Source organism: Passer domesticus, chromosome 11, assembly GCF_036417665.1.
Source record: "Passer domesticus isolate bPasDom1 chromosome 11, bPasDom1.hap1, whole genome shotgun sequence".
NCBI classification, from domain to species: Eukaryota; Metazoa; Chordata; class Aves; order Passeriformes; family Passeridae; genus Passer; species Passer domesticus.
In genome coordinates, this window is record NC_087484.1 from 7876139 (window position 1) to 7893468 (window position 17330).

The 17330-nt window shown below is 41.1% G+C and overlaps 1 protein-coding gene across 8 annotated transcripts in view; it reads right to left on the reverse strand.

Moving 5' to 3' along the window:
• The window catches only part of MCF2L2 (MCF.2 cell line derived transforming sequence-like 2), a 144576-nt gene that overhangs the window by 31057 nt on the left and 96189 nt on the right, over window positions 1–17330 (reverse strand). For all 8 annotated transcript variants that reach the window (XM_064385397.1, XM_064385396.1, XM_064385399.1 and 5 more), the window contains exons 16-20: window positions 8145–8211; window positions 6910–7025; window positions 5576–5645; window positions 810–902; window positions 211–303 (exon numbers count right to left, since the gene is read on the reverse strand). In XM_064385397.1, coding sequence (XP_064241467.1) covers window positions 211–303; window positions 810–902; window positions 5576–5645; window positions 6910–7025; window positions 8145–8211 — 439 coding nt within the window. The remainder of the gene's footprint in view (window positions 1–210; window positions 304–809; window positions 903–5575; window positions 5646–6909; window positions 7026–8144; window positions 8212–17330) is intronic.

A 17330-nucleotide genomic window follows, 5' to 3' on the forward strand; every position in this document is an offset into this window, starting at 1 on the left:
GGAAAAAGTCTAATCTAAAATCTAAAATAGATTAGGAACAGGAAGTCCCTGTACAAGACTGTTTTCTACCATTTTACAACTGAAAAATGCTGAGTTATTTGCTGAAGAACTGGGTGAGGATTTATTTCCAGGCGGTCCTGACTGATATGCAATTCTGGAAGTAAAATAAGCCATACATTGGAATTCTTTGCACTGTCATGGAGAACTTACCTTTAGCAGCAGCTGGTACTTGGTGATTCTCTGAACTGGCTTTAAGAGATAAGCATCAAGTGAGAGCTTATGATCCAATTTACGCTGACATTCCTGCAGGAGACAACATGGAAGAAAAATAAAATTGTTTATTGAAACACAGGCAAGTCACCAAGATCATTATCATTTGACAATCTGAAGATTATAAATCTGTGAATTAATTGAGACAGAAATTTGTTCCATTTGCATAGGAATTTCTGGGTTGCTTATCCCACAGTGAAAACGTATCTAAACAAGAGCTAATGTTTAGGTTCCGCTTGGTGTTGAAATCTGGCATTCCCTGCTGATGAGATTGCAATCAGCTGGGAGTTGCAAAGCAGCCAGCAATTTTTGGTGTGGGTATAGCCTGCAGAGCCAGGCTCCTGTCCAGGAAATCTACCCACTGCTCTACCTGCCCATTCTCCTGTGGAGAACACCTTGACACACACTGAGCACATGCCATCAGTATAAGAAGCATGCAGGAGTGTCTGTGTTTTACTCTAGGTTTCCTAAAGAATAGAGATACACAAGGAAAATGAGCTTTGAGAGCCTTGCACTGCTAGTCTGCAAGGAAATTCCACCTGAAAAAAGATGCTGTCTCCACACTGTCTCCAGAGAGCTTCAGACCTTGGTTTGTTCTGACAGTACTTTTCATATATTTGGAGGTCCTCCTTCTGCAAGAAAAGAAGAGTTTAGGTAAGGGAAGGAAAAAGAATCCAGAGTGTCTTTCTTGAATCACACTTTTTCTTACCTTCCATCCTAAGACATCAAGTAATTATTAGATGGAATAACTCTGTATGTAAAAACATACTGAAACCACCAAACCTGATTTTTACTTCTAATTAAGTTAAATACACATGAAAGTGAGAACTTTTTTCCCTCACTTTTCATACAAAGCAAGGAGACTGCAGACTGGAAGATAAATAATCTAACAGCAAAACCAGTATCTTTTTCATGGAGGTGAATTGATGGTTTGGAGAAAAAAAATGAAACAAAACAAAAAAGAAACATTAGAAAATTAAGCTTTATTAACAATTTTATTAATAATATTTGCACTGACTGTAATTGTTAATGATGACTAAGGTTTACCAGTTCAACACACTTCAAAAATATTGTTGGCTTTCAACAGTACAAAGATAAATTAAAAAGGAGGAAGTTTGTCTTGTTGATGTCCCAGGCTAGGTGGAGGGATGTGCTTAAACCCTGTCCTCTCCAAATTAGAAGTGGGTGGATTCATTTAATTTAGCTTTGACTACACTCCAAGAGCTCTCACTAAGGTCCATGGCAAAAATCTCCCTGACTTCAGTGAAAACAGGGACAATCTCTACAAAAGCCTGGAGAGGGTGTTCTGGGGTGCCTGGGTGCAGAGATGGGTGTTCCCCTGCCAGGTCCTGGGCTTGCTGCCTGTGCCCCCGGGTGGCCACGGGGCAGTGCCATGGGGCTCCTGAGCAGGGCTGTGCCCGACCAGCCAGGAGCTTCTCACCCTCATCTGCACCTACCCTGCTGGATGTGACCTCAGCAAAGCAAAGAAAACACCAAAAATAAATCTCAGCAATTCCTGGATCGTTCCTCTGTGCTTCCAGCCCACCGGGCAGTTCCCATACACTCCTGCTGCAGGGAAATCACTTCCTTCTATACAATTACCAGAAGAAATCAGCATTGCTGCTGTCTTCCTCTACAGACCCGTCCTGACATCACCCTGATGAATCAGCTGGGAAATCAGAGCTGTGCCACCTAACACCACACTGTGTCAAGGATTGTGCAATACAAAAACCTCTTCTGTTGCAACTCCATAGAATATTTATGGCTCTGTTTCAAAATAGGTGCAGAGTTTTCTTCACAAAAATATAATTGTTTGTACATGTTGCCCTGGAGGGAAGTTAGCAGGGGGTAAACCCCACAGAACTAAAAATAGCAACAAAGCATAATCAAGCATTACAATCTCATCCTAGCCCACAGAAACCTAACTGGACTGGGTAAGAAGAGCAGAGAGAGCAACAGACAAGAGAACTATAAGGAATAAGAGTAAAGAAGCAATTTAAACTTAAAGAAAAGGTACAATAACCAGCAATTTACCAGTAATTTGCCATAGTGGAACCACCCTATGCCAGTGCAATCTACTGCTGCCTAAATCACTGGCACCTGCTAAGGCAGATACTTACATATTTAATTACAGCTTTAAGTTTTGCAATAGTGTTAGGAGTAGAATTAGGCTCAGACTTTAAAATGCCAAGAAATAATTGATTGTCTAATTATTCAAATCCCAGTCTTAAATATTCCACTGTCACATGCAAAGGTTCTGACTTATTGCTGGTACTTTTACACCATGCTCCTCTCTCATGCAAAACTTTTCCTTTCCACTGATTTGGACCCTGAGAGCTCTGTAAGATCCAATGCACATGGTATATAAGCACAGTTCCAACTATTTTTTTGACTGCTGATTTATGGATAGTTTTTGCATTAGTCTAGAATTTAGACCTTTGAATCCAGCTCACAGGTTTCTGGTCAGCTGCTACTGTCCTTTCATAGGTGGATTCCTTTTCTAAATGCTTCTTTCTCCCTGAATGACCAAATGATCCAGCTGTGGGTTCTTATTAAACTATTCCCCTTTTTAAGGTTAGCAGTATGAACAAGTAAAGAGTAGTAATCCACAGTGAATCACTGCTGCCAGACACATCACCTGACACATTCTGGTAAGCAGTCTGACACACCTTTGGTTCCATCCTGGGCATTCTTGCCTTGGTTTGGCAAGGTTTCCTTTTTCACAGCCCTTTGGAAAGCAGATCAGCCCAGAGTGTCCCTCCTCTTGCTGATGAAGCACCAGAAGACCATTCTGCAAGGAATTCAGTGCACATCCCTCCTGTCTTTGAATGCTGTGTAGTCCTTGACCACACAGCTGTAAGGAAGGTCAAGCATCTTGGTGATGGCAAAATAGCTGCCATATGGGTAAAGTTGAGCTGGCTCACTTGCAATTTAGCTCATCTGAAGATCATGCCCTAAATGAGGTCAGGCAAAGTGGGAGGGAGAACAAGAAAGGCATTTCTGGCTCGTCTTCTACCAGATTTTGCTGCCATGTTCCAGGAGACAAAGCCAGAGGGAGACTCCACAGGCTGTTTCTCCCATCACCTGAGATGCAGGGTTCATGTTCATGGTGACAGCTGCTCAGGTGGCATTGGTGGAGCTGGGAGGGTGTGTGGGGACATGGCAGAGGAATGGCTGGCAGGGGATGGAGTGACTGGCACCAGAGTGTCTCACTGCAGCTCTCAGGATACTTTCAAGCAGCTCTGGAATCAGGGCTCAAAAGGCCCAGTGTGATCAGACAGAGTAAAACTCTTCAAAGTATGAATTTTTAAAAACTGTCTGTTTCCAATTATAGGCCTGTTGTTGTGGCAGGATGGTCACACCCATACAAAGGGGGACAACCTGCAAGAGTGTGAGTTCCTCCCAGAGCTCAGCATCACTTGGAACAGCAGCTGCTTCTGTTTGCCCCTGTCATTGCAAGCAGGGCCGTAACTCACGGGGCAGCCAGAAGCCACTGCTCAGCAGGAAGGCATAAAAAGCTGCCAAATCATGGGGATCACAAACACACAACCAGACTTTTGTTTGTGCCTCCCAAAGGCAGTCCAACAGAAACAACACATTTCTGGACTTTATGTGGCTTCTTCTAAAAACAGAACATAAGGGCAGGAATCAAAGGTGCTACTGTGTGAGCAGAGACATCTCAAGAGAGAAGTTTGTGCGTTCTTAGTGCGAAATTTGAAATAGGGAGAAAGCAAATGCACAATTTAACCTCTTATTAGATAGATTTAGTGTGGTTTGACGAGGCCACAGAAACTGATGAGCTAAGGTGATGGAGGGACTGATTTTCTTCCACTTCATACCTGAACCCCGCTTTAGTGCTGTTTTCATACTGGTATAATAGTGAGGAGAATTGGGCTTAACAACTGTTTTTACAGAGAGACAAGCTACAATATTTAAATATGGAATTTGAACCTCCTGCAGAATCAGAACATTTCTATACCAAGAATTTTTATTTAGCTGCATTCTTTAGGGATATATGCAGCACATGGACTATTTTACATTTCTTGGTTTCAGAGGTCTGCATTCTTCAAAGACTGCTTTTCCTCATTTGCATAATGATTTCTCCACAGTATTTTCCTGCCCAGCATCTGAATCATTGGATAACAACATGTGCCTTAGTAGTGTCATTTACTCAAGATCTAAATGCTAAGTTGTTGAACAGAAAATAATCCAATGGACATCTAATCACATTTACACTTGTGTGGTTCTCTCCAGCCTGACCTGTTTGTAAATTGGAAGCATACTCTTGCAAGTATCACATGCTCAAATTCCCATTAAACCTCAGTAATGTGGCCGTGCTCAGCACCTCTGACTGGTTCATCCAAATGTGGCTGTATTTAATGTGTGCTCTGCAGAAGCAGCAAATGCTGCCTGTAGTATACAGTAGAAGCAGGAGGTACCTTTGACTACAGTGGACAGATTTTCCCATTTCTCCTGCCACTTCCATTTCCTGTGCAAAACACAGAGCCTTATTCACACAGTTTTGTCAAACTCTGAAAGAAGTAGCAAACCACCAAAACAGATTTTTTTTTCATTAGTAGGGCCCCTGAAGGAGTGCTGTATAAACAAGCACCTTTGGCTGTGTTGCAGGAAAGAACTAATGGTCAGGCTGAGTGGGGGTGGAGGAGGGACATCACAGGCAGCTCTTGGAGAGAGCTGCAGCACTTGGGCACTGAGCATCACCTCAGCAGAGGGGAGAATCCCACTTGGTGAGTTGTGAGGAGAAATAAAGGGAATCGACCTCACAGAGTCTGATGGGGCTGGAGGGGTCCATGCAAGGACAGCAGCAGAGCTGGGACAGCTCTAGGGGACCAAGTGTCCTGGATTGTGCAGAGGAGAGAGAGATAAGATAAAGCAGGAACAGGATGTGTTGTCTGCACTCAGAGCAACCTGCTGTGCCACCATCCTCTGCTTATTTACTGCAGGGTGGTGTCTGGGTTACATCATTCTACTGCTATAGATGTGTTTGATATGAAAAGCACGTCAAACATTTGGATCTCTGTTATTTGTTGGGGTTTTTTCTTTTAAATGGGACTTAAAACACTTGTAAAGCACTGGTAACAGATCTCTTCCTGTCAGTAAACCAGGTAAAGGGTCAGATATCAGAATATATGCTTGGTAACTGTGGCTTAATTTGGGAATATCTGCTTAGAGAAGTTTCCCTCATCCACAAAAGCAAACAGGCTGAAAAGATGAGAGTAAATCTGTAAGTACTGTAGGATAAGACAATAGATATTCATTCAAACCTGAAAAAGGATATACTTACTCTTTTCAAAAAGCATCGGGCAAGAAGCTCAGGGTTTTCAATGCAATTTTCTATCTCCTTAAGGAAAATCCTGAGAGGGAGAAAAAAAGAGAAAGAATAATGTAAAATCCCATTCACATTGTATAAATCCAACTTAAAGCCTCCATTTTTGTAATATGAGGATTTAGTGAGGAAGGTAACACACCAAGAAATATATATTTTAGAAAAATGGGATGTGGCTGCCACCTGATTCCCTAAATCACAAATATTATCATACTTTATCTGCTACATCTGATTCCTCTGGCTGTTGAAATTTGTTTCCAATGTGCAGCCCAAATACCTGCTTTCCATTTGGGTAGGAGGACTTTTCAGAACAGCTAGAAAAGACAGGAATGCTCTGTCAGAGGCAGTTGCTCAATCAGCAAGCAGTGAAAATATGGGATGTAGTCCAAAGGCTTCTGCAGTGACAGTCAATGCACTAAACCTTTAGGGAAAGAAAGAGTGGGCTTGCAAAGGGAGAGGAATATCTTTCTCCAAGGGGACGACACAATCTTTGAAAATAATATATAAACTGGAAAATAGTTTTTTCTACTATGTATTAACTACTCTGGCATAATATTAAGACTTGCAAAAGAGATTTTTAAAATTTATTCTGTTCAACTATTTGTTACATCTTACAAGCAATTATTATTCAAAAGAGTTCCCCAATTCCCACTTTGGTTACAGCCAGTTTTGCTTAAGCAATGCTAGGAAAAGCAAGACATTTATAGAAGTAGCCCTAAGCTTTGTGTTTTGAAAGCTGATTGTAAAAGGGTTTATCTCGTTCATAATTTGTATTCTGTAGTTATAAGATCTGGATTTCCTTATCCACAGTATGGACATGGCTTCTGGGAAAATTTGTGACCTTATATGAGGGATAAAAAAAAAGTGGTATCAAATATATAACATCTTCTGATCTGATAACATAAATACATGACAAATTAGCTGAACACTAAGAAAACTTCCTCACAAAGGTGTCTTGCCAGACAGAAAGTATCAGGATTTATTCCTGTGACATCTACCAGTGTACCAAGAGAGGTGGTAAAATACTGACCACAGGCGACATTCAAAATGGATCCTGCCAGGGGAAATCACTAGTAAATGCACAAAGACTACAGTCTTCACCAAAAAAAAATTTAAATAGATGATCTTGGAGGTGTTCTCTACACGTGGGTTTTAAAGGATACACACAGAGACCAAGTGAGGATGACTTTTCCTACCAGTGTAGGTATAAGCATGAGAAAGCACCCAACAGAAAAGCACTGGATGTGATGGGGGCACCCAAGGATGCAGAACAACCACCAGTTCCCAGGTACCTGTTGTGGAAATAGTAGATTTCTGGGAGGTTCCCAAAAAGAATTTCCTTCTTGTTCTGAAGTGCAGATGGAATCAGATGTACTAAATTGGGATTGTCCATTTCTGAAGCATATCCCTGCAGGCAAGAGTGGAAAATAAAACCAGCCTGTTTTTACCAGGGAAGAAGTACTGTGTTCAAGGCACTGGAAAGCCCCAAAGTTCATGTGCTTTTGTTCTCCACAGAGCAAACAAAGCTTCTCCCATGCCTGCTGCTTTGTTGCTCCCATGAATTCCTGATGCCTCTGATTTTCCCCAGAGATTTTACCCTGTAACTGTGCAAACATATTTTAACCACAAATGAACAGGTCACAAGCTTGAGAAAAAATAGACAAAATTATGTCTCTAAGATTCAAAAGCCATTTGGGTCATGTAGGGATGGAGACTGCTAAGACAGACAGGCAGATATCTTTCTGCTACTCTGCTTCATTGCACAAGAGTTAGTTTGGATTTATTTGCTGGACTATATTTTTTGTTTTGTGTAAAAACTGTATTGTGTTTCTTCAATAATAACTTTGAGAAAAGAACATTCAGATTTTAAACTCAAGAGTAATATATCAATTACCAGAGCTGCCAGCTCCCATGGAACAAATGCAATAAAGAATCAACCACACATCCCAAAAGTCCCACCCAAATATAAGCATGATTGATCCCTACTCAGCTTCTCTCCTTCACAGGCTGGGGACCTCAGACTCCACACACACTGAATATGCTGGTATCCTATTGGTTTCAAAGGCTCAAGAATTATATTTGCAGCATGAGCTTTTTTTCTGTGCTCAAGCACAACATGGGACAATAAAGAAGAGCAGGAGGGGTGCCTTCCTTTTCCTCAATCATTTTCCAAATGCAGAATCACAGAATTTAATGTCTGGCCCCATGGACATCAAAGTGCTGCTTCTGAGACCTATCGGTAATATTTTGAAAAGACATTATTAACTCTCTCTGTCCATAACATTCAGAACCATGCAAATTGTCATTCTGTGGGCTTGGGCCAGAGAAGGTGCCTTTTCCTTTAAGGCCTGAGGGAGGCTGTTCAAAACATCCTTCCCATTCTCCATCTCCAAGGCTGAGCTATCTTGCCAACACAGCCTGTATGTTATAAACAGGAGGTGGGAGTGCTCAGCCCATGGAAGACGTGCACCTGCACTGATGACTTAGAGGTTAAGCACCAAAAAGTAATTTCAGAAGAGTTGCTTACCTCTATTATACTTTGAAGCTCTTCTACATAAACCCGTTCTGTTTCTATCAGCTCATTGATTATGTGGCTGAAAGACAAGAAGGTAGAGAGTCATAGTGTTAATCAAGCACATGTGAAAGAAAAAAAAGTAGTATTCTTTACATATTCCTGTTTATGCCTTCGACTACACACAAAAACCTTCTGAAGGTCATTTCTCAGTTCCTCAATCCTGTGCCTTGTTGATAAGATTAAAAGACCTAAGCACATCTTGGACTGTAATTTTTTTCAGCTAATTTAAAACTTCAGCTTGGATTTTTCTGTCATTTTTATACCTGCAAATTGGAAAAGAAAATTCCCAAGAAGAAGAAAAAAAAAAAGGTTTCTTTTCTACAAATAACTAATACTGAATAAAATGAAACTATACATCAGAACTATGCTAATGTTTCTGTTTAATTTCTTTTATAAAATAAAATCAGTGGCTAGACTTCCATCCTTTAATGCAATGCAAAAATAGGCAATAAGATGATGTCAGTCAGAAAATATGAAAGTAGATTAGAGTAAAATACTTTTACTGTGTTTTGAACATTTCATTTCTAATATTAGTTTAATGCTCCTAAGTAACTTGAAGACATATATTTTGAAGATGCCTGACTTATTTCACAGAAACATGAATGTAACCAATTCACTTTTGAACAAACAACTAATTAGATTTTAAAATAAAATTGCATTAGATATCTCATATGCATCAAATATCCCATATTATCTAGAAAGTGTTGTATTTATTAGTGTTATAAACAAAGTTGTCAGGGTAGCTCCTCCAGAGGTGTGAGCAGTGGGAAAGGACAAGTACCTGGTGTTCTTTTCCTGGCCTGTGCTTCTCAAGAGTCTTTAAGCATGGCTACCTCAAGCCAAAACACATCCCCAGAAGGACACTAGGGAATAACGTCTGGAGGAACTGGACTGTGGCCAGCCATGAGCAGCACACAACCTGAGGCCAGAAAGTGTAGGCAACTCTTGGCATCAATACCAGCATGAGCATTCATCCAGCATCTCCCTGCACACACTGCCTGTGCCTGGCTACCTGGCTTTGTGTGTCACACCATCAGCCAGACCCTGGCTACCTGGCTTTGAGTGTCACACCATCAGCCAGACCTGGCTACCTGGCTTTGAGTGTCACACCATCAGCCAGACCCTGGCTACCTGGCTTTGTGTGTCACACCATCAGCCAGACCCTGGCTACCTGGCTTTGTGTGTCACACCATCAGCCAGACCCTGGCTACCTGGCTTTGTGTGTCACACCATCAGCCAGACCCTGGCTACCTGGCTTTGAGTGTCACACAGCAGCCACACCATCAGCCAGACCCCATCAGCCTTTCAGACCATGAGCCATGACTGTACTGTTGCATCCACTATAAGGGGATTTCCTCATTCTCCACAAATTTTTAGGATGTCCTTTTTGAGGTTAAACAAACAATCACACTTCTGATAAAGCCTCATTTGAATGGTTTGGCCAAGCATTTGAAAATCAAATAGCCACATTTCAGCTTGCAGCTTGAAATGCAAAAGCACTGACTAAAATATTACTTGGCTACTACAATAGATTCACTGGTTTCCTTTGGACTTCCCCAGTCCTTTTTCAAGGAAATGTGGTTTTGTAGGCTAGCTGGGGACCACTTATTCAGGTCTCAAAGGCTATTACTCCTTTATGGTCCACTTTTTGAGAAACATTATGAATACTGAGAAAAACAGACCTTACCTTCAACTGATGTTTCAAATTTTGTTATAAAATAGCTGGGATTTCATAGCTGCTTTGGCATAATGCCTTAAATTGCAGTGTCTAGCAGAAGGTAGGGCAGTGGGTGAGGCTGTGCCTGTGCTCCCCTGGCCACACTCAGGTCCCATTGGCCACTCTTGCACTGGCTGTGGGCTCCTGGTGACTCTCTCTGCTCCCCCTCAGGTGTCCACAGTTTGGGAGACCCCACCCAGAATGTTCCACTGCTGATTGTGCCAGGACTGGAGCTGCTCTGTGACTGTCATGGGCAATGAGGGGAGCTTAGCACACACCTGCTGCCAGTATCACATTTAACAAAAATATGAGGCAGCAACTGAGAGGATTATTGTCACAGGCAGCTCTTCCCATCCCCTTTTCCCCTTTGACATGCATGACTAGGTTAGAAGTAATTTCTGGTGTAACTGGGATGTGTGGGGTAAAGGGGCAGGAGAGAACTTCTACACCATATTGTTCATTCATTTCAGAGAAATTTTACAAGGATTTGAGGTTTGCATGGCAGCAGTCCAAACACAACAAAACTCTGAGCTCGCTGAAGTTTATGGGCAGATCTGACAAGGATAACTTCTCACCAGGACCATTCCCAAGCAAACTGGCCATCTCAGCAGGGATGGTAAAGGATTAGGCATCTGACCTAAAGGTCAGAATCTGAGAAATCCCTAAGGTCCTGTCTGTAGGCATCCTGTTACTAGTAAAACTTATTCCACTCAAGTATACTTGCTCCTTCCCCCATGAAACAAAGAGATTCACCAAACCAGCAGAGATAGCCAAAGGTAGAATATTCTGGTTCCGGAAATACCTGACTCAGTAGCTTTCCTGGCATGGAAATAGTGATGTGAAACACTGCTCAGGAGGTCAAGGCCAGCTTTCCCTCTGTGGAGGGAGTTAAACATGTCCTAGCAGAGGAAGCTCAGCCACCACTGACCTGACAAAGCCCTGAGTATGGCAGGGCCCTGCTGCCACCCCTGCTTAGCAGAATTTGGGTGTCTTTGTGGCAGAGATCACACACAGACTCACTGATATGATGTTGTCAGATGTTCCTCCAGCAAAGGAAACTTCTTGGTATGGAACTTAATTATAATGCATGAAGTGGCTCACATTTCCTTGAATGATTGATCTGGGTTTCTAAGGAAACGTTGTGGCCTTGGACACACCAAGACCACATTTCCCACAAGGGGGATTTTACAGAGGTGCCATTTGGGCTGTTTTTTCTCACTTCAGCAGCTGTGATATCCTGTGGCCCTGCAGCACCACTAAGATCTCACACATTGAGCCACTTTCCATGACTCTCAGCTTTGAGAAGCCCTGAAGTGCCAGCACAATAGGGATGATAAGAAAGGAGAGAGTAATAAAAAAACTATTTCTGCTGTGTCGATAGTGCTGTCTCTGGGAAGCTAGTCATGCCATGCTGCAGTGAAGAAAAAAAATTATTTCACAGAGGAAGTTCCTCAACAAGGGTTAGAATGTAGGAGCTGCAGTGGACAACAGAGCATTGGGAGAAGACCTGTTTTTAGCCAAGGTTGTAAATGAAACCTTGAAACTGAGGTAAACTCTGCTATCACCTATCACCCTTGACTTTTAGAGATGCATTTCTCGATCAGCCCCTGCCTGTGCTGGTATTTAGATCAAAGGTAGCTATTTATATCACTTTGGTCTGTGAAAATAGCAATTAGCAGCATTGTTGTTATAAGTATAAACTTACCCTGCACTGTATTGTGTTGTTGCAACAAAATTCTGTTGTAGGTATTTATCTGAGCTGGCTTCTTCGGGTAACTGAGAGCACACTGCTAGGAAGGGCCTCACCACAGTGACCATAAAGCAGACACATATCAGACCATTTCATCTCAGTAACTCCTTCTCCTTCCTTCTTCTTTAACAGCAGAAGGAAAAAGTAACATAACTGAACGGTTGGCCAAGCTCCCCAGAGTTGTCAGGTCATTCTGCAAGTCTCTGTCACAATAATTTTGGTAGAATCGTTTCTCTGCTGTGATATGTGCTGCCTTAAAAAACCCCATCAAATATAATGAAACACTAAGCAGGAATATTATCTAGAGATTACCACAACCTATTAATATCTCTTCTGGCTAAATTGCTTTGTCCTCATACAGTTACTATTTGTGCATCCTGCTCAGATGACAATATAAACTAATTCAGGATTTTTGTTTCCATAGCTGTGTTTCTCTAACAAACTCATTGGCTCACCTCCACTCACAGATCCTGTTTCTGTGCCAGGATTTGCTATCACACGTGTCTGTCATGATAAGGAGTTTTTTCTTAGAAGAGGAAGCCATCAATGAGAATTAAACCAGGGAGCGTTTCTGAAAAGCTGGCATAAATAATTTCTGGTGCTCCCAAATTATTGTGCTGCAGAAAACCTGACTGCACGGCAGGTGTGAAACCAGCAGAAATGACACTCGTGCATGAGCTCTCCATACCTGTCCTACAAAAACATATGGTGTCTAGGAGATGGAACAGTAGATGGAGTATTTTCAACAGCCAGAACAGCAGAAATGGGTATGCAAGAGCAAAATATTTAATTTAATAAATTAACTAAAAAAACGTTCTCATCACTTTTATAAATATATCTAATTAGAGAGCTACTTAAATTGAAAATACTGGCTCTTTTAATACCCAAGGCTTCAAACAAAATAGTAAGGACTGAAAGAACCTGTGTGCAGTGTAATGGAAACATAATCACAGAAAAAATATCAACATTGGATAGACTTGGACTTAAGGGAAGTCAGAGGGAATAATTTACTGGCTTGCAAAAATGAGCACAGTGGTAAAAACCTCTCTGGTCCAGAGAACATTGGCTAGTTCTAAGCACTGTGAAATTCCTATTTCTGAATGGAAATAAAATTTAACAAGACTATATTTTTTTGCAATGTTGTCTTCTTTGTAGGTAGTATATGATGAAAGTCTCACTGTTGCAGTAGGAGAAGAATCAGCAATAATTATTACATCCAGTTTTTAATTAGAAATCACTACAAGAAATTCCAAGGCTGGTCTAATTATAAAATCTCAAAGTTATCTTGATGCTATGGAATGAAAAGAAATGACAGCATATCAATAGCTGAGTAGAAGAAACTTACATTTCACCTACATAAATGCATTTAAGAGGATTTTTTTTTTTGTTGTTTCTCATAGTGCTAAAAAGGCCTTTTTCAACTGAAATGTATTCTTAACTGAGGTTGTGCAACAGCTCAAATGTAATTTGAGTAATGAGTCAGTTGCTGTACTTTACCTCCTAAAATGTAATAAAAGAACATTCTGGATGTAAGAACATTTGTTTCAACACAACTTGTTGTTAGTTGATACAGTATCTGTTGGTTGATACAGACAACAGTCCTGATTTCTCTGCCCTGTACTCTTTTTTTTTATTTGTTTGGTTTTTTTTCTGTGAGAGCAATGCCTCAAAAGAACGATAGTTGTTTAAATAACTTTCATGGCTGCAAACAAAACCCAACTAAGTACCTTTGAGAAGCATAAGGGACTTAGGTAATATACTCCACCCCATCTCAAAATTCATGCCCTTTACTGAAGTTATTGTAGTGCCTGCTGCAATCTCTAATGGATTTGCTCCAGCTGTTATGGAAGTTCCTCTGAGCAGAAGGACTTCATCTTTGCTAGAAATATATTTCACCACCAAAGTCACCATTTATAATATTTTGCTTCTTCTGAAATGATCTGAACTCTTCACATAAAAGGAATTGTCCCACATTCACTGTTCCCAAAACAAATGACCTTGGGGAAATATTTTTATATATCTTAATTAGTTGACCTACATTATAGGAACCAGAGCATAGTTGTTAATGGAGAGGTAAATTAATAAAATCACCTACAGAAAGGAATAATATGAATAGAGGACTAAAAGTCACACAGGAGTTGTTTCTTATCTCAATTGTGCATCTACACTGAAAAGATGCATGTCTGAACCCAAATTTGAGCTACCTTTAGACAATGTGGATGCTACAGACTGGTCCTTACTGTGGGCCAAAATAACAGCTCACATATCTGTGTACATATTTTGTCAAATACTCATATTTGGTGGTTTTGGTTTTAATCTTGCAGCTCCACTGTTTCTGTTTGGTGATAAAGATTCTGTGATATCTCAGCATTGAGTAATCAATTAGCTAAGAGTAGGTGAATAATTTATATACAAAAATAGTGTAACTGCTAAAAGTTATTATTATTAGGTCTTTCCAACAGATTGTAGTAGGTTGGTAATAAATTGAGATTCATAGAATCTACTACACACACATGCTTTTGAAATATCTGATGTTACTGAGACACTGCAGATTGACAGGTTGCTCCCATACTGTGCAGACTTCCAAGCAACTTCTGTGTTTGCTTGAGATCATGAGTATTTACATGCAGACCACAGAATGAACTTAATTACTCAGATTTCAGTATGCTTTACAAAGATTACCCAGTCAAAAGAAAACGTGGTGATTTCCTAGGGCCAGACAAATCTAGCGCAGCAACAAACCATATTGCATAAAGGATTTAAAGTAAGGACAGAGAGAAAGACATAATTCTTCACTACACTTCCTTAAGGATGGATTTGATCTGCTGAACTGAAGCCTGTATGGGTTACCAGCCAACAAAGGAAGCTCATTGTTTTTTTAAAATGTAGAAATATAAACACATGCACATATGCATGAAAGTAAAAGTAATTAATATACTAACACTGACATTTACTCTCATACTTGTTTCTAGCTAGCAATGATTAGAACATACCTTTTGAATATCTATCAGTCATATATATATATGTGTATCAGTGAGATATATATATATATATGCATGTGTCAGTCACAACTGATATTTAAAAGATAAGGCCTCTGAAATTAAGCACTTTAGATTTTGCATGTCCTACTCATGTGGGAAATTCACGGGGTTTTTGTGTCCTGGCAGTAATTTCTTCCTGGCCGCCTTTTTCTTAAAAGTTGAAAATAGAGCACGTAAAAAAAAAAACCTCTAGATATTTAATAGTTTCTGACTTCTGAAAAAAAATACTTAACAGCCTTCTTCTATGCCCAATCTGCCTTTTAAGACCACAACTACTTTCAGATTACATGCCGTATGCTTTTTCCGTTCCTTTGTAGACACAATACAACAATATCCAAATACCAGTTGACCTCATTGAGCAAGAAATCTGATAAGGGCTGACAATGCTGTGGATTTTCCCACACAGGATGGTAAAGCACTTTTTCAATAACAGCAAAAGTTACAGCAAAAGTGGTAAAACCCCAAAACTTTCAGACAGACAAGACCAGATATATAAAACCCAGAAGTAGGTTAAAGGAAACGTAAGGGACACTGTTTATACTGAAAATTCTTGCTGACTGCTAGAGCTCAGGCTCTAAGCAAACCTAAACCTAAACCTAAACCTAAACCTAAACCTAAACCTAAACCTAAACCATGCCCACAGCCTCACTCCAAATTTCGCAGCAGTCTCAGGTGGGTATCATTGCTGTGAGTGTCTTGTTGAGACAGACTCACTCATCCCCTTCCTGTCCCTGCAAGGACGTTTTGTGCCATACAGAGCCATTTTCTATTGGGATTCAAAAGCTTAACATAGAACTATCATTTACTTCATATAATGGCAACACACTTCTCTCCTGAAGGGCCAACTTCTTCAGAAGAGCAGGAGAAGAGCATCAGTGGTTTTGATTCTCATGGCAGATCTGCCTTTGATAGCTTTGTTCTGCAAGACTTCGTAAGGCCATTTGTGTAGAATGAATAATTAGTTTTATTAGTCAAATTAATAATAATTGATCTTACGGACAGGCCTGTGTTTATGTTGAAGAGGGCTGACCAGGGAAGTTCATGTTGCACTTGGAAGTGAGAGGATAGGTTTGGGGTTGATGCCTTATCCTTTGAGGGTCTGTATTTCAAGCACTGGCACAGGCTGCCCAGGAAAGTGTTGGAGTCACCATCCCTGGAGGTATTTAAAAGTCATGTAGATTTTTCTACTACAGGGGACATGGTGTAGTGGTGGCCTTAGCAGTGCTGGGGTAATGGTTGGACTTGATGATCTTAAAGGTCCTTTCCAACCGAAATGATTCTATGGTTCTACGATTTCAGTCTGAGATATCCTGACTCTAAGGAAGCTCCATCCTGCAAAATCTGCTTCTTCCTGTAATAGAACACAGCATCGTGCCAGACTTACAGTCTATGGTCCTCCAGCCCAGACTCTAGTGCATCTTGGACTCTGCTTTTAAATACCCTCAAGAATCAGTATTTGGGGCCTAAGAGAAATAAACTCAACTGTTAGTTACAGGACAACAGCAATGGAACAGGGAGAGAAAATTCTGAAAAGCTCAAATGGAGTTTATGAGAGCAACTGGAACACATATTATGCTTTAGTTAATCTCTTCTTGGCACATTTACATCTGTCAGTAAGTTGTGAACTGCCATGGCTGAGGACAAACATCCCCTTTTTGTGTGCCACACATCCTCAGCTGCAGTAATCTGGGCCAGAGGGGCAGGCAAGGATCCTGCCATCTGCAGCTACCACACTCCACCCAGCAGGGACTGGGAATCACAGCTCTCAGCAACATCCACATCCATTTACTGAACTATACTTTGGGCAGCCCTGCCTGCCACACCCCGAAACACGGCTTGCAGAATTTAATGATAAACTTGGAGAAAGAGGGAGAAACACTCATAGAAGATATTCCAAATTTAGATGGAAGGTATTCCAAACTTAGAAAGAAACTTTAGAGAACTGTCAGATAGACTCCAGCTGGAGAAACTATTCAGAGGGCCACTTTACTCAGTAGGAAACTCAGAGGGAAACTCCTATAACTGCAAATTGCACGAAACTCGAAGGACACTACCCAGCATTTGGGTTTCTTACTTTTTTCTCTAAGCAGCTTCTAATGGAGATTGTCCAAGATAATACAGAGAGATTAGTACAGAGTACAGAGAGATTTCTAAGTTCATCCACGACAGCCATTCCTTTCCTTTTCTCCCCAGAAGAATAGGGAGCTTGGTTTATCAGCCCCAGTGGCTGTTGCAGGTCTTACACAAGCCTCGCCTACGTGGGAAATGCCTTGTTTGCCACTCCAGTGTTTGTAGCTAGAGCTGGGGCTGGGCGGTTGCCTGGCAGAGGTAAGAGCACTGCACCAGGCACGGCTCTTATGGGGGTTGGAGCTCTCGTTGTCCTCTGCCCACACAGGAAATCTGATCTGACAGACTGCTGGGGGAGCACAGACAAATAGAACTTAGGCACTTTTACCAGGAAGAGCACGCTCAGGGTCACCTTATTTAGCTCTAATGCAGGTCAGGTGCCACAAAGGCAAGACTGTCCATGCTAGTTGGTCCAACATGGCTATTAACCAGGGAACAGTATTTGAAGACAGGTTTATAATAATTAGAAATGCAAATAAAGCATCAGTGTCTCCCAGCTAGAG